This window comes from Zeus faber (genome assembly GCF_960531495.2).
Source record: "Zeus faber genome assembly, chromosome: 15".
NCBI classification, from domain to species: Eukaryota; Metazoa; Chordata; class Actinopteri; order Zeiformes; family Zeidae; genus Zeus; species Zeus faber.
In genome coordinates this window covers 6820198-6841835 of record NC_137194.1, presented here as the reverse complement: position 1 = coordinate 6841835, position 21638 = coordinate 6820198, and the positions used below count along the sequence as shown (strand labels likewise).

General features: G+C 43.1%; 1 protein-coding gene across 1 annotated transcript in view; it reads right to left on the bottom strand.

Annotated features, from left to right (window-relative positions):
* The window catches only part of LOC307241723 (MICOS complex subunit mic25a-like), a 93638-nt gene that overhangs the window by 21923 nt on the left and 50077 nt on the right, over positions 1 to 21638 (bottom strand). Inside the window, exon 7 of the mRNA XM_080015932.1 lies at positions 6481 to 6616. Coding sequence (XP_079872058.1) covers positions 6481 to 6616 — 136 coding nt within the window. The remainder of the gene's footprint in view (positions 1 to 6480; positions 6617 to 21638) is intronic.

Sequence of the window (21638 nt, the reverse complement as noted above, 5' to 3'; positions counted from 1 at the left end):
GATCCAAGAACATCTGATGACAAGACACATGCTGTATTTTTACTCAACCAACAAATTGTGTCTGTTTTCAGGTTGAGTAGAAAATTTGGGCCAATGAAGACCTGGCCCAAATGTTTAGAAAGAAGTCTAAACTGTATCAAATAGAAGTGTATGTATTAATAAGTATTATTTTATAGTCTGTAAAAAGATAATAAGGGACCCAGGCTAAAAATTAAGTCGGTAACTAAGAAACAGTCTCTATGAAACCTCAGTTACTATGAAAGATATGAAGACACGCTACATTATAATTAAACCCTCTCCCACATTGCTATGCCTAATACTGGGTTGTTAGAAGATTGAAATGCCCAATCGGTTTGGACAGTTAGCCAAGCACCAACGTTGGTACTTTGTACCTGTTAAACAGCCATTCGGTTAAGCGAGCAAAACAGTGGGGGAAGCAGGAGGTGCTGGTATGAAATTAAGGTTAAGAGCATGCCCTTCCCAGGGCAACAGTTTGATTTTTCATCTGTTAAGCAATTTCAGTGAATGTCAAATCTGACATCCGGCCGGCTGCTCCCACTCCTGGCTGCTTTGCTAAACACAGTCCAGAGACATGGATGAGAGTGTCTGGTGCAACTTAGCTAGGGACGGGTGGTTCCAAATCTTTTTGTCTGTCCATTTCTCTACCTTCATAGTTGAGACCACTCTCAGATTGGGATTTTGCATGTCTGACTTCCTTCTTTTATCTTCGTCCTCAGTTTCTCTCTGCCCCTCTGTCATAACAGACAGACTTTCCGAGAGAAACTCCCTCTGTATCAGACCCAGCGCCTGCTCTGTCTACACGAAGAAGGGATCCGTATCTTTGTGAGTGTGTGTGCGGCCTCCCTCTCCAAGAGTGCCTCCCACTAACTTATGTTCCGTGTCTGGAATGGCATTCATACTATTTTGTACGGCAAATTCGTGTTTAGCAGTCCAAAACCATAGTATGCTCAAATAGTATGCAAAAAATACCAGAGTGACCTAAGATATCTGGTGAAATATCATAGAGCGCAAACACTGCACACAAAGGCCAATTTATACTTTTCCAAGGGTCCGTGTGACATGGAATGCAGCAATAGATGGAACTACAAAACCGGTTATTCTGCGTGTGCGTTTAGAAATATAAGCAAGGCTGCAAGCGTGTCCCACAATGCATTGTGGGTCGCAAGACAGCAGTAAAGATCTCTCTGCAGTGTCATCATCAATCCACATCATGCTGAAAGGAAGTGGAGCGTCTATTTGATCATGTATTATGACAACAAAGCCATTGATGTTCTTACTTTTATACTGAAATATGCTGGATGACAGCAGAAATGTGTTGTATGTAGGAGGTAGCAGGCATTCAGGATGCAGCACAAGTCTGCAGCACAAAACTCTAAAACTTTTTGTGAAACCCTTCAGAAGTAACTAAAGAGCTTTACTTTTACTTTTGTCCTTCTGTGAATTCACTCTTTCAATTTAATCCATTTTCTTACCTCCCTTGGTCTTCGTTAATCCTTGTGCTTCTGAAGGGCTGGGCATCGAAATTTGCTTCTTTTTAGGATCGACTGAATTGCAGATACCCTCAAGTTTGTAAGCATTCTGTCATATTTAATACAAATTTCATCAAATTTCATCACTTAAATAGTTCATCCAGTGCCAGCCCAAAATGAACATGAAAGTTTGTTTAATGTCATTCATACAGTAATTAAAAAATGTAAATGAGGATTTCTTTTAAATCTAGAAAATATGTTTATGGCAATTAACTCTCAACTATTTTTGTATTAAATAGTTAATCTGGTATTGATAAAAAACACTGTTTTGGGGCCGGTATGGAAGTTGATGTATCGGTACAAGAAAACTTTCTGCGGTAGCTAGCCCTCGCCCTTCACAACTCTAGCCTGGCCTGGACTCTCTCACTTTCTGTTTCTATATTGTCTCCCTCAGTGAAGGCCGCACCCCCCTCCTCCTTATCTATCTTTGCTCTACTCTGCGGGTGGAGCCCCAACATCGATCAACATCAAAGTCAGGTGCGTCTGGGATTGCAGCTAAGTGACTAGTGAATCCCACCAAGTGTACAGCCTGGGTGCCCGATTTGTGTGTGCATGTGTGCGTATATGTGTGTATCTGAAAATGCACCCAAATAAGAGAGGATCCCATCCACTGTATGTGTGGGTGTGTGTGTGTGTGTGTGTGTGTGTGTGTGTGTGTGTGCACGCACACATGATATCATAAAGTGCCTGTTTCAGGCTGTTTCATGCCTGTTTGTCTGTGTATAATGAGCAGAGAAGGACCTGGCACGCTCTGCAGAATCCCTTACACTTTTAACGCACACACGCGCACACACACACACACACACACACACACACACACACACACACACACACACACACACACGGTGTTTCAGGCTCTGCTCTCTTGGCTTGGCAAAGCAACTCACAGCCCAACTGGACACACAAGAACAAGGCCTGAGTTTCAGCACTCTCACTTCAAACACACACACACACACACACACACACACACACACACACACACACACACACACACACACACACACACACACACACACACACACACACACACACACACACACACCCCAACGGCAGTGCAGCGCAGGAACAATCTTCTATGACGTCTGGTCCAGTAATTCAGTGTGATCTGACACAACAAACAGGGTTCCATGTGGGAGCGAGAACCAAGACCACTCAGGACAGCGCCAATTAATTTCTCATGACATCGTACAAGACTTATTGGCCACAACTATAAAACCACCACTAATAACCGACCTCTGATGCTCACGTGCCCATTGCAGGTGCTTTTGGCAGTGGACAGGGGTCAACGTGGGCACTCCTGTGGGATCGAACCGGATTGGCTGGACTTCACCCCCCCCACGTGCATCAACGAGCCCATGGGAGCCCATGACGCCGTCCTCATTCAATCATTTTACCTCGGTGAGAGTCTTTTCGCACATCACCAGACAAGTTAGTCAGGATGAGACTCCTTGCCCGCATTATATAACATATATTTTCATTCAAAAGACCCTTAATTAACGGATGAAGCCCAAACAACTGCTAAGAAAAAAAGGATGTATTCGTAGAATTCGGGAAAAAAGACAGGATTTGCGTTCAAGAAATGGCTTGATTGCTTAATTAATATACATTTGCAACATTATTATTTTGAATAGAATATAAACATGAGTCAGAAAAATATGTAAAGGCAACAAGGGAGAGTTAAATCACTTAAACTCGCCGGAAGCGTTCATCTGAAAGGCGCTATATGACTCAAAGCCATTATTATTATGATAATTATAATAATAATAATTATTATTATTATTATTATCGTTAATCATGTAGGTCTTCCAAATGTTTGGATAATAGTTTTCATCTAGGCTACGCTGCGCTGTGTCTCTATCATGGCCAATAAACACAAACGCCACCTCTGCGATGATAAAACGTCCCCCTTTCCTGCTTGGGCTTCGGGTGAAACCCCAAACGTCAGAGCGGCCTACGCAGAATCTAGAGTGGGAGAAAACAGGCAAAAAAAGAAAAACAAATAAAAAAGTTATCAGTGATAACCTAACGGGCTGTGACGGCTTTTTAAAGGCGCAAAAAACGACGGGGGGGAGAGGAACTTTGTAAACTTTCCAATTGGCGGGGGTGAGAGGCAGAGAGAGATGCCTCGGGGGCTAATCAAGAGAAGAAGACCTTGATGTAGGCTGAACCCGCCTGCATAATAGCAGACTAGCATGCTAGCACGCACGCACGCATGCACGCAACCACACAGACACAAGCGCAGAGATATTGTGTATGATCCAGCAGGCTCCCTTTTTTAAAACTGTCTTCAAAGACTTCACTTCAGTCCTTGTTATCTCAGACTGGCTAATACGAAAGTGGGAAAAACACTTTCATGCTACTGTTTGAGTTGAGCGCCTGCCTTCACGTACGCTCATTTGCTTAACCTTCCAACCTGAGAACACACTCCTAGACACCTATGTACACGCGCACATACGAACCTGTACACACATAAACACCCACACGTAGTTGGTCATAGAGAGGAGAGGAGGTTCCGCTAGCAGTGAGTTTATGAGCAAATGTATATAGTATTGGCGTACGCCCCCCACCACCCCACCCCAGCAGAGACAACCTGGGTGGAGCGGAGCGGCGTGCGTACATGACGGTGATCCGCTAAGGTTTCAATTAAAGTTAAAATAAAAACCTCTCACGGTTCAAACTCTGGAGAAACTAGCTCCCGTTCTCTGGCTCACACGCTCCTTGGCTCTCCTGCCGTCTCTGCTATCGAGGTACTTGGGAGGGTAAGAAGGTGCCGCTCTAACGTTCTACGCTGAGGGACTTTTTTGTGCATTTCCTATGAAAGATGTGAAAAGAAAGGGAAGGAAATAAATAATGTCTTCATATTTTTTAAACAGTGAATAATGCGGGTGTAATTGGGCCTTGGAATGTGACAACCATCAATATTAAATAAAAATATTAAAGCATACAAACTCAAATGGGATTATTGAGGAATACATAGCCATAATAGTGTAATAATGTTGAATCTTTAAAGGAGAACGGTGGATTATACCTGATCACTGGGAGCCAACCCGAGTGATTTGCATCACAACCTTTTAAACTTACTTATTGTCGAAGAATGCAGTTACAAGTCGATCGCCCCGTTGTACTACGCATCGCAGCTCAGCGCGCGCTCTCAATGTTTCTCAAGACTGGATCAATCTTAAAGATTTCAGAGTTTTCCTTTTAATAGATGGCACTCCGCTCCGAGAACTCACCACATATTATAAGTTGTGTCATTTAATCATTGGGCAACATGTGCTCCAAAGATCCTCAATCTCACATGGACGTGTTTACGCCATCTAAAATCTAAAATCGCATCTAAAATGGTATCTAAAAGTCAAATTTTAACTTGCAGAACAAGGCTCGATGCAAAATAAAAAAAGAGAGAGAAATGCGGCTGAGCCTCTGTTCCGCAAAGATAGTTAGCATTCTATCCAACTATGGATATTAACCATAGCCATATTACCAAAAAGTTATTTTACATGTAAAATATTGGAACACACCATTACCCAGTTGGATTTGAAAGGAGAGAGAGCTGCTTGAGAGTGAAAATGGCCGCGGGCGACAGCGATAATCACGCATTCATGACACAAGGAGTTTTGTCGCTGCATGCGTAAGTGTGAGAGATCTTTTGTTTTAATACACGCTACCGATCTCAGACGGCGTCAGACGACACGACTCTCAAAGTCCATCACGCCACCATTTATTTCCTCTGCGTTTGTTGTCTGGTGGACGTGGTAGTGCGCACAAAACAAGATGGCCACTGGACGAGGACGATCCCACGCTCGGTGCGACCCCGATGACGTGAGACAAAAAGTGAGACACGGCAACTTACAACGCTATTGCTTTTGCTGAGCGGTTGAAGTTTGAGATAAAACTTTAACAAGCATCACTTGAGTGAAAAAAGACTTATATGTATCAAGATTCGTGATTGGCATTAAGTCAACGTGAGTGCGGAGGCATTCTATAAAAAGCAATAACGTAATTACTGGCAAGCAGTGTAGGAAGGTATGCTTATTTAAATCCACTTTTCTCATTCTTTGTTTGGAGGCGACAAACCTTTCTTTTCTTGACATGCTTTAACTCGTGCCTTGCGTGGTATACTTCTTAAAATTAGAACCAAAATAAGTGGAGGCTGCGCTGACAAGCCAACCTGGGATTTCAGAGTTATCTTTGCGCAAACCATAACTGCTTTTCTGCTTTGAAAAGCTGTCATTTGCTTTTTTCTTTCCACTAGCGGGAGTATGAAAAAACATGCTGGGGTAGTGCTGGTGAAGTCTGATTTCTTCCTTTTACGTCAGGCTCCCACTATGAAAGCTATTTCTAATGACAAGATACTTCTCTGTGTGAAGCCAAAAAAAGTGACAGCACTCAAAATCCACTCTTTTACTAATTCACAACTTTTCATTCATTTGTTGGTGTTTTTTCATATATTTATAGCATATATAATAACAAACTACCACAGAAGAATTCCCGAAAAATTAGGAACAAAAAAAAATTAATAAAAATGTATTTCTCGCTTTTACGTCAGACTATTGCTCTCAATGTGACACATTGGGAAACTTCAAAAAGTCCTCACTTGAAAAACAGTATTTTTCCGTCTCAAGCTGTTTGTGTTTCTGAGGTTGGATATTAAGTCCAATTACGAAGGAAGACCCAACATCGCAACCGCTGTGGGGTTGGTAATGCAGGTTCTAGGCATGAACATACAGCTTTGTATAAATAGCACAAGTTGCATTTAACTGGAAATTGCTTGCGTAGAGCGTTTGAGAATAACTGCTGGTGTGTGAACCTTTTAGACGCTAAGCCTGCATTTCGCTATGGAGATCTTTTTTTTTTTTTGTTATTTACCGACTGTGTAATTACACTTTTCTTTATGTGATTTGATTGTGTAAAACCTGTGTGTGCTCACCTTCTTGGCAATGTTGATACAGCGCATGTACTCTTTGGCCAGTTCGGAGCAGCGGAGGGTCTCCTGGCCGTTGTCTTTGTAACAGCTGAGAATCTGGGACTGGAGAACAGGACACACAGGCTCTGTGCTACGAGGCCTGAGGAAAACAGAGAAAGAGTATGTACACCAATAAGCCACAACACTTAAACCACTGACAGGTGAAGTTCATAACATTGCTCATCTGGTTCCAATGGCACCTGTCAAGGGTTGGGATATATTAGGCAGCAAGTGAACAGTCAGTGCTTGAAGTTGATGTGTTGGAAGCAGGAAAAATGGACAAGCGTAAGGATCTGAGCCACTTTGACAGGGACCAAATTGTGATGCTAGACGACCGGGTCAGAGCATCTCCAAAACGACAGGTCTTGTGGGGTGTTCCCTGTATGCAGTGGTTAGTACCAGCCAGAGGTCCAGCCCGTCTGGTCTGATCCCACAGAAGAGCTTTTGTAGCACTAATTGCTGAAAAAGTAAGTGCTGCTATGATAGAAAGGTGTCAGAACACACAGGGCATCACAGCTTGCTGCGTATGGGGCTGCGCAGCTGCAAACCGTTCAGTGTCCATGCTGACCCCTGTTCACCACTGAAAGCTCCTACACTGGGCACATGAACGTCAGAACTGGACCATGGAGCAATGGAAGAAGGTGGCCTGGTCTAATGAATCACGTTTTCTTCTACATCGTGTTGATGGCCGGGTGCATTTGCGTTGTTTATCTCGGGAAGAGATGACGGCATGATGCACGATGGGAAGAAGCCGGTGGAGGCATTGTGATGCTCTGGGCAATGTTCTGCTGGGAAACCTTGGGTCCTGGCATTCATGTGGATGTTACTTTAACACGTAGCACCAACTGAAACATTGTTGCAGCCCAAGTACACCCCTTCATGGAAACTGTATTCCCTGATGGCATGGGAATTCCCTGATATCCTTTCAGAAAGATAATGCACCCTGCCACACGACAAAAAAGAGGAATGGTTTGGGGAACATGACAAAGAGTTGACTTGGCCTCTAAATTCCCCAGATCACATTTCTGGGATGTGCTGGAACAACAAGCTTGATCCATGGGGGCCCCACCTCACAACTTCCAGGACTTAAAGGATCTGCTGCTGACGTCTTGGTGCCAGATACCACAGGACACCTTCAGAGGTCTTGTGGAGTCCATGCCTCCAGGGGTCAGAGCAGTTTTGGCGGCACGAGGGGGACCTCCACAATATCAGGCAGGTGGTTTTACTGTTGTCATTGTATATTTATAAAGAGTAGATTGAAAAAAATATTTATATTCGGACAAGCAGTTAGAGGAGGATCTTAAACAGCTTCATACACAATACTAATTAGACGGAGACCCACTCACTAATTAAACAGAAAAACAGGGATGTCTTCTGATATGAGGGAAAATGTGAAAGAGTAAGATTGACACCCACTCTGGAGCCTAAACATGTTCAGTAGCATGTTTGGTGTGCTCCGTCCTGCGCCATGCGCAGTTGGTCCTAAATTGGGTCAAATTGAACGGATGTGAGTGATTCCATAAATGTGCTCAGAGAGAAGAAATTAGCTGCGGACGAGACAAGATGCGCGATGAGGTATAATTGGTCTGTCGCTGTGACTGGTACCTTTGACAGGCTCATCGTTGAGGTTGTCTGGCTGTAAATGAAATGGGAGCGATCAGGGCGGCAAATGGGGCGCTTACACACGGTCCAAAACTCAGGTTCTTTGCGTATTCGGGAGCCGCGGCGACAGGCTTATGTCCCCTCTGGCGAACCCCGCCCTTCCGTTTATCTTGCTTCTTTCTAAGGAGTGTTTAAAGCTTGGTTCACTTGAAAGGTGAGTTAAAAAGTTCTTTTCAGCTTTGAATCTCTGAGGAGAGGCGACGGCCAAATTTTCAATTAGCAAGAGTGCGCGGCCAAGCCAGGATGCCTCACCTCGCACCGATTTAACTACAAGCATGTGCAAGGGCACACCCAAATTGGCACGCTTTTCCCAACACAAACCTGTCCAAATTAGTATGGCTAAAACGATTTCCTTTTTCTGGGGATGGGTTTGATGGTTGAAAATGGGAACCAAAGAAACTATGCGAGCAAATGATGAAGGAACACCATAGATGGAAAGATGAGACGGGAAATGAAGGAAGCGTGCATCAACATCGCCATCACAGGGCCTGTTTGAAAGAACTGAGGGGCCCATCACGCCTCTCTGTTCTCCCCAAAACACCAATCGCTGTTGATCGCACCCCCCTTTTATCTCTCCCCCTCCTTCTCCCCACTTTTTGTCTCTTTTCCACCCCAACCCCACCCACCGAGCTCATCGCCGTTCTTTATTTGCGGGCCGCAGCGAGATAAGGAACTGCGCTTTTAATGTGAAACAAACAGGCTTCATCAAGGGAAAGGAGCCGAAGCTGAAGCTCCGCCTGCACCCGGCCCAAAGATGCATTCTCGTGCGGTGCGTCTCAACGGAGCCGGAAATGAATTTGTGCAAAAACACAAGAACACAGAAAGAAGGCCTGTCTTTTAAGCGGAATTGGGGAGATGACATGGCCTTACAGGCGCAACTGGAGTGCTGTTTGTCAGTGTTAACTACTTTTCCTGTGTACACGCATGTATGGGGGAGGTGGTATATTACAAGCAGCATATGAGAAAACACACACACACACACACACACACACACACGCACGCACACAGGCATGTTGAGATTAGTGGTTTAATTAATGATGCTGCCCATTATTTCTTAATCTCCGCCAGCGAAGGCAGAGGCGTGGGGAACAAAGCGGACTCCCGACTTCTGTAACGCCGCAGATGAGCTTAGAGAGACAAAGAGTTGCGTGAAGAAAATGAAACGGAGGGGCGGCGGCGCTGGAAAATGGAAAAGACGCAAAAACACAACAACTACAAAAAGGCCTTGGCTGGTAAAAGCTCAGAGACTGATAAGGCAGATGCTTTTATCGCCTCTAAACCGCGACTTAGCAAGGTTTTTCCTTTTAAGTATGTCTGCCTGCATCCATGTGTGTGTGTATTTGTTAATGGCCGTAGTAAAGGCTTACGTAAGAATGTTTGTCTTGCATGTCATTTTATATCTAGCTTGTAGGAATAAAATGACAAAGACCTAGTTCGGGTGTCCAAAGTCGCACGACAGAAAAGCAATTAAAATTTTTAAATTCCGGGGACGCCATCAGCCGTTATACCCTGTGAGGTTCGGACGAATGTCTGTTGAAAGTGTTAATATCAAACCAACCATGATAAGATAGTGATCAGCGCTGTCTTGTGATTGGTCAGGACTTACTGCACCCCCCCCCCCCCATGTGCGTCGACAGTTACGGGTACACAAGTTTGTTTTGCAACAGGCCTCTCGCAAGAAGTGTTGCAAAAGTCAAGGACCGCAGATTCAGCATTTTGTGATGTCGCGATGACCAATTTGAAAAAATATATCTATAAGTGTGCTCATCCAAATATCAAATTGCATATATGTGATTTTTTTCTGTCACTACAAAATTCGAAACAAAGGTGTGTGACTTTATGTGAGTGAAAATTTCAATATACAAGTTCAGATTCAATATAAAAGTTCAGATTTTTGTTCTCCAGGTTCTCACATCCTATTCTACAAGCTCTCACACTTTGCAACTTTTTAACCTTCATAGTCACAAGGCCTTCACTGCCGCCAGCAGAGCTGCCAGGTCCGTGGCTTTCCTGCGGAGTGGGGCTACTTAAAAAAAAAAAAAATTGTCCACGGGTTGGGGGGGCGGGGTTGCGTGATAGGATGAAAGATGGGCTTGTGGAGAACTCATTCACTTTCTTTACATTCGGGCCTTCATGCAAAGGCAGGGAATATGCTGCCATAAGTGGGAGCTTGTTCAATACAGACATGTATTGAATACAGACATGACCTCAAAGCATCTGAATAAAAATCATTAATGAAAATAGTTCAAGTTCAAGAGTTCAGACTTTTTCTGCGTTATGTTATTACTGGGAAGGATATTTTTTTTATGTCCGGGCGGCAATTATCTGCAAATCGAATAGGTAAGCTGAAATTATGTTCAATGAAACAGTAAATGGCAAGGCCTGGGTATTGGTACTCAATATCTTCAACGTAGTATCAACGGAAATAACCCAAAACCAAGTAAGTCCAAACTTCTCCAATCAAAGGATACCTGCATTCCATCCTTTTTGTACCCAGATCGAGAAAATTTGTATTTCTATGGTTTTGCTCGCAGCCATAAGCGTTCTTAGATTCAATGCGATGTGTGATTGGTCAACTACCGCAGCAGCAGCTACAACAGTCTGTTCAAGGACAGGTTCACAATTATTCAAGTCCGTCTTAAAACAACAGTCATGTTTTCCTTGCTGGAATCATTCCTCCTGTACTGGCTATTTGTTTAAAATGCAGTGCCCAAATACTTCACAGTACAGTTTTGCAGTTATTTTATGAATACATCAATAATTTGGACACTTTCAAAATGTATTCATGTAAAAAAATTCTGCATGGGGAGGAGTGGTAGAATTTTACACAACTGAATGCTTCTATTCACATGATGGGTATAGTGGAAAAAAAGGTATCAAATGAAGAACTCTATTTGTATAGGTATCATTGTAAGGGTACTGTAATTGGCACTGGTATCATAATCCTTTAAACAATACCCAGCCCTAGCTATTACACATGCATATACTGTGGTTATGATTGTCAGATGAAATGGTGTATCAATAAAAAAATGGTATATGAATATGAGAAATCCCCAGTCTATGTCAATGTATGGCCTTACTTACGGCAACTCTGAGCCGGAACGCAAGTTGTGCTTTACAATAATAAAAAATAAAATATATATTACAGCATGTCCACTTGATATAAATGTATTGATATAGAGTACATTCATATCAAGTGTGGCATACACTTTCCAAGAACGTTTGGTTGATAGGCCTAGAGGCCCAGTTGAAGGGGTTAAGATAATACACTCTAATCTATCACCTTTTTTGTTTTTGTTTTTTTGTTAAATGTTACAGAGAGCTTTAAAACAACAGTATTAACAAATATAATGCATGCCAACATATTATAAAATTATAAGTTTTGCCTGAGCTATTGGAACTGTGGCTTTCTTTGGCGTGCTCGGTGGTTGTTTTTGCAAACAGTAGAAGCGACTGATGATGAAGAGTAGTCGTGCGTGGCTGTAGGAGCTGTATTATGGTGATACGGTCGTGTGGTTTTGAGACGGTTTTGCGGGAGACGCGCACTGTAGGCCTGGATCTGAAATGCACTGTCCTGAGTGCACTGAGCTGATTCAAAATGTGTTGCATCAGCTTTGAATATCAGTATAGCAGATGGTTAAGAATTTATCTGTATTGTTTTTGTATAGTTTTGCAGACTTTGCAGACGTACTCACGTACGCTAGAGGATAGTGTGCACATATGGTATGTAGTATGCAAAGCACCATAAGTCACATCCCAAACGTCATGGCCCACATGCTATACTGAAACAACAACTCCGAAAAAGATAATTCAAGAAGTAGATAATAGCCTAAATAAGAGCAGTAACTCAAGAGGTAGAACATTTTACTCATCTGCCCCGTTGCACTGGATTTAAGCCCAGTGAGAAGCTGCGACAGAGAGGTACATTTCTCAAATGTAAAGCATTCAGCGAGGTTGTGCCATAAACAGTTATAAATGATGGGAACCAACATTTTTTCATTTACAAAACAGCCCCCAACCAGAAGTCTCAACAGTTTAAAGGTAAATGTACAACAGTGAATTTAAATATCAAATGTATAGCAGACTTGTGAGAAAATAATGTGCTTTTACGGCCACTTTTCCAGAGTTTCCAAGTCAACCGATCAAAACCCACACAAAGCAAGCGCTCCATCAATTGCACCTCCCATGATTTGAGTGCGAGGTCATCGTAAATCAACTCACTAAAGTGGGAACAGCTCCGCTCCTCCTTTATAGCCAGTACACGGTCAATTTGACCACACTTCTACATAGGCAAGAAGAAGAAGAAGAAATGGATACAGGATATATTTTGTATGTAGCCTGCAATGTGGGCCAGGCCAAACCTTATCTGTCTGGGGCAGCGGCGGAAAAAGGAAAAACATTTGACACGTTGGTAGGGTTTAGAATTCCTGAACAAGCTAGATTACAGGAGCGCTTTGATTAATGGTGGTGGTGGTGGGGTGAGCTGGGGGGGGGGGGGGGGGTGTAACACTGGAAAACAGGGGAAGGCGGGGCGGGGGGGTGACAGAGGAGAAAGAAAGGCCAGGAGAGTGAGAAGGGAGGGGGGTGGCGTGGAGAAAAGGGCAAGCAGGGCTGTTATCTCTCGCTCGTAGCTTGTAGGGCCCCGCCACCTGACTGACAGCTTTTCAATTCACTTCCTCCAATCTCTCCATTGCTATCTTGCCTGCACACGGCAAAGCAGAGTCCTTCATGTCATGGTGTTCGAGAATCCCTTATATTACAGCAACAACGTGGAACAGGACGGCATAGAACCCCCACCCCCACCACCAGGACAGTATTCCTCCTCAAGTCCTGTCTTTTGAGCCGATCCTTTCACGCTGATGGAATAACCCGGGCGTTTCAAATCTATTTTATTCCTACTTTATTTCTCTCCACCCAAATACCCCCCTCCGCCCACCTCCATCACCGGTACCGGGCATCGGATCTTCAATTTAGCTCTGACCTCTTCTGTCCATTCACGGCTCCCCCTCCCCCTCAATAGATATTCTCCGCCCGCTCTCCGCCCGTCCGTCTCCATCCACCGGCATTTCCTACAGAATATTCTAAATAGAAATATCTGGCCACCCATATTTTGTTAAATTGACACCTGCACATATAAACATATAAATGGGGTGGACCCAGACTGGCCATAGGGAACCTATTGCGCAAGATAAGGTCTGTTGTGGCCTGCTTGGGTTGTAACTGGCTGTTCTCACAGTAAAATGTAGAGACCAAGTAGATAATAGACAAATCTGCTTTGAGCAAATTTCTGATTTTGCACTGTTTTAAGCCAATCATGTGCCCCTCACCTTCAAGGTAGCTTCCGGTTATGAGCCAATCAGATTGCACTTTTTTGATAATGTGTCAATAGGCGATGTCACATACTTTTCTATTCTTGCAAGTCAACATAAATTCACAGGACAGACAGCCTGAAGAGGTCCATGAGGAAGCATTTATATTTGTTCCGAAATGTTTGACTCTAAATCAGAAACCTGGAAAATATACACAGCATTTTCATTTTATTTTCGATTTGCCACTGATTGTCTGTTGGGAGAAAGGTCCATTGCAGCATATCCAGGTGATGCATGTCTGCTTCAAAGGTAAAGTCACTTGCATTCCCCAGACACCCAGACGCTATCTCCCTCGAGAAATGCCTCCCCCAGCTTCTCCACTTTCCTCTCCTTCTGTTCCTTCCAATCATCATCGCTCTTTCTTGGCGTTGCACTCATCCCCAGCATCCTTTATCCGCTGCAAAGTGTCGGGCTCATATATAGACTCAGACTCTGTTAACATGCACTCCGGTGCGGTATAGTTTGTAGTATAGTATAGCATCTCTGAATATGGCGTTATGGTTAAACCCCTTTAATAGCCGGTCTTCACGGGATGCCATTTTTTCAGCTCTTAGGGTTCAAAAGATAAAGATTGCTTTTAATTTTTTTCCGTCTCGATGTCTTCATCTCACACCATAGCTTTATGTATTTGTGCAGCTCTTGCTTGTTGCTCCTGCATGCCTGGTTTTACACACCTTGAAATGAGCTCAGTGCGTAAACGTACTCAGTGTAAATTAATAGTACTAAGGCAAACCCTGGGTAATTACTCATCTTCAAGGACTCATTTCCCCCCCTCTCCCCCTCTTCTTTAACTTTCTTCTCCTTCTCTTGCCTGTGGTGCAACTCCACCTCATGTAGATCAATCATCCCTCTCATTATTCTTCCCCTTCCCCCATCCAAGCTCTTCTCAACTGCCCTTCTGCTTGTACCTGCCAGCGGCTCACAGGGAAACACTGACACATCCATACGGTCGGCCAGCCGTGATCACCGCAGATAATTTACCATGCGTTGAGGCCCCGGGCTGTTTGTTGCAATCTCCGAACGTGAGCAGTACAACTTTCAAATTCACTTAGAATTCCAAAACAAACTCAGTCCAACTTCAGCATGTCCATTACCGCCAAAGGTTTTCCATGGCATCACAAGGGTGCGTCTGCCAGGTAAGCCGCTCGATAGCTTGCGCTCCGGACCGCTGGGCCCCGCGCCAACCGTGGGACGAGTTCCCCATTGTTCTGCCAAGCTGACACGTTCTGACAAACGCTGGCTATTAGGCCTGCTGCTGCCGCTACTGTTACAGACATCTGCCCTTGTTAAAATGCCTGGTGATGAGTGCTGGGCCGCGGCTCTTTGGTGGGGCTATCTGCCTTGTCTGTCCGACCACGTCGAGCTACCACTCTGTTACCGTCTCTCTGGTAACACGCCGCTGTTACTCTTTCTCACCCTTGTTCTTTCTCCCTCGTTCACACAGACACACACAGATGAACTTTATTCCGACCTCAAGTACAACTGCCTCCCTCCCTTTGGACACTTTCACGCTGTAATTCCACTGCTAGGTAAAGCCTGTCACTACAGTGAAAACAAATTGCCTCGTCTAAGTGGTCATCGTTTACGCGTGCCGATCTCCATTACGGCAGAGGTCGGCTTCGGGCTGGCCCGCGCTGCCGGGGACCGTGATTGCGAGCAGCTCTTGAGCCACTTAAGCGAAGTAACCCATAAAGATGAGGAGCTTTTGCGGGTGAATTGCATTAATCACATTGGCCGTCTATCAGGCAATACAATGTTTTCATAACTTCTGGGAAGCAGGAGACTTTGAAGATGGGAGGACTTTGAGCTGAAACCACTTCAACAAAGACTATGTTGAATGGCTTCGCAATTACAAGAGGGAATTTCACCCTGCTGCTGTTTATTAGCTCTGCCAATGGAGACACGTAGAGGAACGTTTTAAAGATGCTCCAAACTTGGTGGTAATGGTAATCTCATGTTATACAAAATCAAACATTTGCTCCAGTGCTCCAGGGTTTCTGACCGCACTACATATCATACAAACTTTATGAGAGATTACAATGCCAAGGTTTGAAATTTAAATTGTATAAAAAACGTATTTCTTGTAATTTATAAGATTATTTTCTTTGAAAGAACGTCCATGTTTGATACTTTATTTGGCTGGTGCTTTATGAAAAACAGCTATTCGATGTATTTTCATGTATGCATTCCTCTAAATGCTGTTTCCACTGTGTCCACATTTCCCAACAGGAACGCTCGGGCACCCTCAAGAGGTAAAAGGCAGTGGATTTGATAAAGCAGCGTATCTTGTTGGGGTCGGTAAACTGTCGATATGGATGAGCATTCATTAAAAACAACAGTGCCCTCGGCTGAAAACATATCCCCACCACCTCAAGTCTCCGAGGGAAAGAAAAACAAGCAGATTGATCACAAGAAGGCATACTTTCGAGAAGAGAAAGAGACAGAAAGAAGAAGTGTTGCCGTTTCAAGTGGAATTCTGGCACAGTGTAATCCACTCAAAGATAATTTTAGCGAATACCGTTTTAAGGAAATAGAAATGAGTAACATTTCATAGATTGATTATATTGTTTGTATATTCAGGGATACACATGTGAATTTCAGTTATAAAAAAGAAAAACATTCAAGAAGAACAAACAAGTTAGAGCAACGGTTTTAACGGTTTCTCACTAGAATATTCAGATATTCAGTTGATGGCTCCTCACACTTAATGGCTGTGGGCCATCTTAATCTGCTTTATAATCTAATTAGTCAATGAGCTGAATGGGGGTGAAACTGGCACATAAACATAACCGGCCAGTAAAAAAATAAAAACATAAAAACTGTTATACTACTATACTGATATATTCTCCCTAGATCTTCTCACTTTTCACGCTCACACACTAGGTGTTATAAATGCTCACTGAAGCAGCTTTGAAAGATGTGCAGAACCCCCGGGCGCTGCATGTATTGTTCCTAAAATCTACCAGGCTAACAGGTCCACCTTCTCCCTGGTACTGAAATACTTTGTACTTCAGGACCAAAAGGGGCAGCAGATTCTAAAGCACACAAACAATTTGTCAGACTCGAAAAACGAACTATACTCAAACTCAAATAGGACTCTTCCTAGTAGTCTGAGAAACTTTTTGAAAGTTCGCCGTACTATACAGTGTGGATAAAGAAAGCAATTTAGACAGGGGGGGGAGAGGGCAAGCGAGCTAGAGAGAGAGAGAGAGAGAGAATGAAAAAAGATTACTTAAGCAGCCTCGTCATGCTTCATGGAGTTTGGAATTGTAGAGAGGTAAGGGTTGCAATCTCTCTCTCTCTCTCTCTCTCTCTCTCTCTCTCTCTCTCTCTCTATTTAATTTCTCTCTCTCTCAATCCACCCCTACGTCTTTCTCCCACCCCATTTCAAACACACACACACACACACACACACACACAGAAAATTGAAGAGTGACACACTGCCTGTACGCTCTCCGAGCTACTCATCTCCCGAAGTGACTGCAGCCGAAGCGCTCTCTACTGCAAGGATTAAACTGTGGATTAACAAAACACCAACACACACACACACCAACACACACACACACAGACCGACACACACAGTCCAACACCCACGCACACAGTCCAGTACACACACACAGACCGACACACACACACACACACACACGCACGCAGACCAACACGCACGCGCACGCGCGCGCACACACACACACACACACACACACACACACACACACACACACACACACACACACACACACACACACACACACACACACACGCATGGAGTAAAGAAACAATCCATGAAAGCACTCGGATGCAGGTCAAAACACTAACAAATACAACCCATCCAATAATCACATCCTTTCCTCTGAAGAGATTTTTTCCCCCAGACGTAGTACACGTGACAGTTGGTTTGATGGGGTGACGAATGTACTTGTTGTTAGTCACTTTAGAAAAAAGCGTCTGCTAAATGACATCATGTAATGTACATACAAAAAAATCTGAAAATTTGCTCAAACAAAATAAACAGCGTTGGCGTTTTACACCAATGACCAGACGCACTAAAAACTCGGTTTCAGTTAAGAATCGGTGCCATGCATGCATGCGCAAACATGTGGTTGATATCTCTAGATCTCTGATATCCATCTCACAGCCATTTCGCCAGGACAATCGCCGCCGCCCCGATGCCTGGGCAGCAATTTCTTGTCGGCTGACGAAGTGGCTGTCGGTCAAATGCAGGCGCAGGCGGGCGCACGCACACAGTTTCATCACGAGACCCAAGCCAAAGCGCACAAACACGCAGAAAAGATATATGCCGACATGCTGAACAGATCAAAACCCTGAACGCCAGGCTTGTGAGAGGCTTGAAGGTGACTTGCGGGGTTAAGTCCTGATTGACTTCAATACAGCCGCCGTCCGTCTCTAAACCAGACATCCCACCCCAAAAAGGACGACAACAAAAGTAGGAAAAACCAAACTCTGCTCTGGCCAAATGTAGAACTACCCTTATTTGATGGACTGGCGCACTAATTTTGTTTAATAAACCTTGCGGAGAGCAGTGATGCTCAACAGGTTTGGAGGGCAAGGAGTGTTAGCTCAAAGGTAAAGAGAGATGATAAGTCCCACTCTTATGTGTTCGCCAGCTGTTTGACTGCGTTCTCAACAAAAAAGATCAAGAACAAAAAAACAATGCTCAAGTGGCTTTGCTCTTTTGACAAGCCATTATAAGAACATTTTTATACCACTATATACAAAATCAATAATCTAGTCAACCTTGAGGGAAATCAAACCACCTGATGGGACTGCATCAAAGGCAGCCCGCTGTGTTGAAATATGAATCAAGAAGATGATAGTTTGGTCCAAAGCTAGTTGAGTCCCACCAAACTGTTAAAATAACTGCTTTAACAGTGGTACAGCCAGGGCTCCAGACTGTGACCATTTAGTCGCAGGCACAGTGCTACTAAATGGTATAACTAGGAGCATCAGCACGACTTGCAAATATGCAGACCAAATTTCTTTTTTTTTTTTTCTTTTTAAATCATCGTCGTATATCATGTGAAACACTAGGACGAAGCGAGAATTTGTGTGTGTGTGTGTGTGTGTGTGTGTGTTAGGGCTGTGGGCGTTCAAAATCCAAAAATCATGTTTGAATATTCCTTCTGAAAAAACACATAAGTGTGAATATATTGGAATATTTATAAAATATTTAAAATGTTACAATTTGACCAACTTTCAGCTAGGCTGTGTTGTTGCGCGTTACACTTTGGCGATCATGCAACGTTTAAATCATCCAATCGCAGCCCCCAACCTGCCGCCTCCTCCTCCTTCTGCTCCTCCGACCCCTCCGGGGAGCAGAGAACCGGGAGGTGGGACGGCTCCTTTCTCCGGGATAATGACATGATTTGTTCCAATATCCTTTCTTGTGAGCATTTGGAAAACAGCCCCCAAAAAACTGAAAAGAGAGAGAGAGAAAATAAAGCACCTAATTAAGCGATTGTTTCAACCGAACTTTCACGCAGCCCCCTGGCGAGACCCGGTGCTCCGTCCCGGGCCACGGTGCGCTGTGCAGGGCGTGTGCTGCCGGCAGAGCCCGGAACACCTGTAGAGTCAAGACGGAGCCTCTTCCAGAACACTGCGTCTGTTTGTTTTTTTGTTGTTGTTTTTTTATGTAATGAGCATAAAGCTGTCCCTGCATCTGTTGGTGGATAACAAAAAAATAGCAGGCAAAGCTCATTCACTAACAAAGACTAGGTATGCGTGGCAAGATTTGAAAAAATAATAATCAAATTAAAATATTAATAATATTATATTAATATTTGTATTCATATATATTATTAATATTATAAAATCAATAAAAAATACAATTTCTGATGCTTTTTTTAAATGTTAATTTCCAGATTTGAACGCTATTTACAATTCGAATACGATTTGAATATCAAGCCATCATTAGACAGCCCTTGTGTGTGTGTGTGTGTGTGTGTGTGTGTGTGTGTGTGTGTGTGTGTGTGTGAGTTGGAGAGCTGAGGCTCTCGTCATAGTTATTAATGACAGTAATGTACTGACCACATACCTTAGGTTTATATTTGTTAATTCATTCTTTGGTGTCTCTGTTTAAAAAAGCACTATTTAACTTAATGATTTTTTCCGTGAAAGCACTACTTCTTAATTTGTACTTAATTTGTGACTTTCTATTAAAATAAAACAGCACATTGTTATTTCTGTAAATTGTCTATATATTGCCAAAGCATTTATCAGTACTACAGTTAAGATGGAAAAATATGAATGTGTAACGTTGCATGTCGATTGTATGTCAGTAGAAAATATCTACGTGATGAAGTTTCAGTCGTCCTGGAGTTGTGTTTGGACAGCTCAAACTTTAAATGGATGGATGGGTTTATGGATGGAAATAAAACAGCCCCAGGTACATAACATCTGCAGATCAGGCCCATGCAGAGATCTTAAGAAGGGCAGGTGTAAAAGGGCACATGGACCAAGATTATGAAATGCCATTTCCAGCATAACCTGTTGAATTTTAGCAACACATATATGGATTCTGTCCATCATTTTCTACAGTCATGACATGAGCTTCCAACACCAGTTCCACCAATAATAACTTGTTTGGATCAATGAGTACGTGTTCAGAGCACGTACCTCATTAATATTCATATCTTGAACAGAAAATAAATCCATAACCTGCTCGTCATCCAGAATTTCTCTTCTCCTTTTTCCTAGCGGCTAACTTAAGTCATTTATTCTGGAATATGTGACTCATTAAAAGACCATAGTTGCTAGATTCTTGTTCTGCCATGATAATAAAAAATAATGTTGGGAAAGGAGTTTTTGCCTTCATTTTAAGCGGCCGCTTAAATATGGCTATTATTTGAGATTATGTTATTGTATTTTATCCCAGGTTGACAATTGATATTCAGATTTTGAAAAAAAACAAACAAGAAAAAGCCGCTCCGCTCTGCCTTTGTGTGTCTCTCTCGGAGAAACGCAAGATTTTAGTTGATATATAAGACAACTGTTTCTGGATGCTGATTTAAGCAAAAAGTGAGAAAAAATAAATCAGTGCCGTCTGCAAATGCAGTGTTTCCCAGACATATACTTTACTGTGAGGGAAGGACGACGGTAGAACTTTCTACACAATGTACTCCCTCAACCCGCAACTGACAGGAATTTGAGCAGCTATATGATGTTAAAGTATGTCCGAGAAGCCATCATTCTTTTAACAAACATAGTCAAGTACGAGTGACCATAGTACAAACAAGTAGTTTGTAGTACGCCTATGTAGTACGCCAATCTGGACGCAGCACTCTTCCTTTTGTCATCAGGTGGGAAATCACGGTGCGGAGGCCAGAACTTCTCCACCTGGAGTCAACATCCACAATACAGCCCCAGTAGACTTCCGACTCTAGGCTGTATGTTTGATAGGAAATTGTGTAAACCACAAAACAGTCCAAAACAAGATGGCTTTGGAGCAGGGATGTTGTCAGAGCAGCAAAATATGGCATAAATAATATGAAAAATAAAATGCATATGGTGCATGCCTCAAAAGAAAAAAGAAAAATCTTTTCACTCAACAAATTGACTGGATCTACAATCAATCTAAGGCTATTAGGCCATGTCACATCCGTGGCCTGTTCCCTCTGAAATACTGGAGGTAGATTGATAAGGTGTCACTTAAAATCTTGTGGCGAACAAATAGAGGTAGACTGATATCTTAAATTACCTTCCGGACCTCTATCTCACTCTGACATGCTCCCCGATCGGGAGTATATATTACACACACACACACCCACACACACCCACCCACCCACACCCACACACAGACAGACAGACAGATCGGTGCAAACACATGGGGAAGCCTTTTTTTTTTTTTTTTTTTTTTAAACACGTTACTGCCTTGCATCGGTGCTCTTACAAGAGTTTGTACACACTCTTGTTGAAGATCTTGCAGCAAAGATTTGAGATTCAAGATGTTTATTTATCACATAGATACAGTATACATACAAACATATACATATATGCAGTATAATGACATCGCAACGCAACCGGATATTATGCACAATAAATACTTACTGACTAAATAGCTAACTAATTAACTAA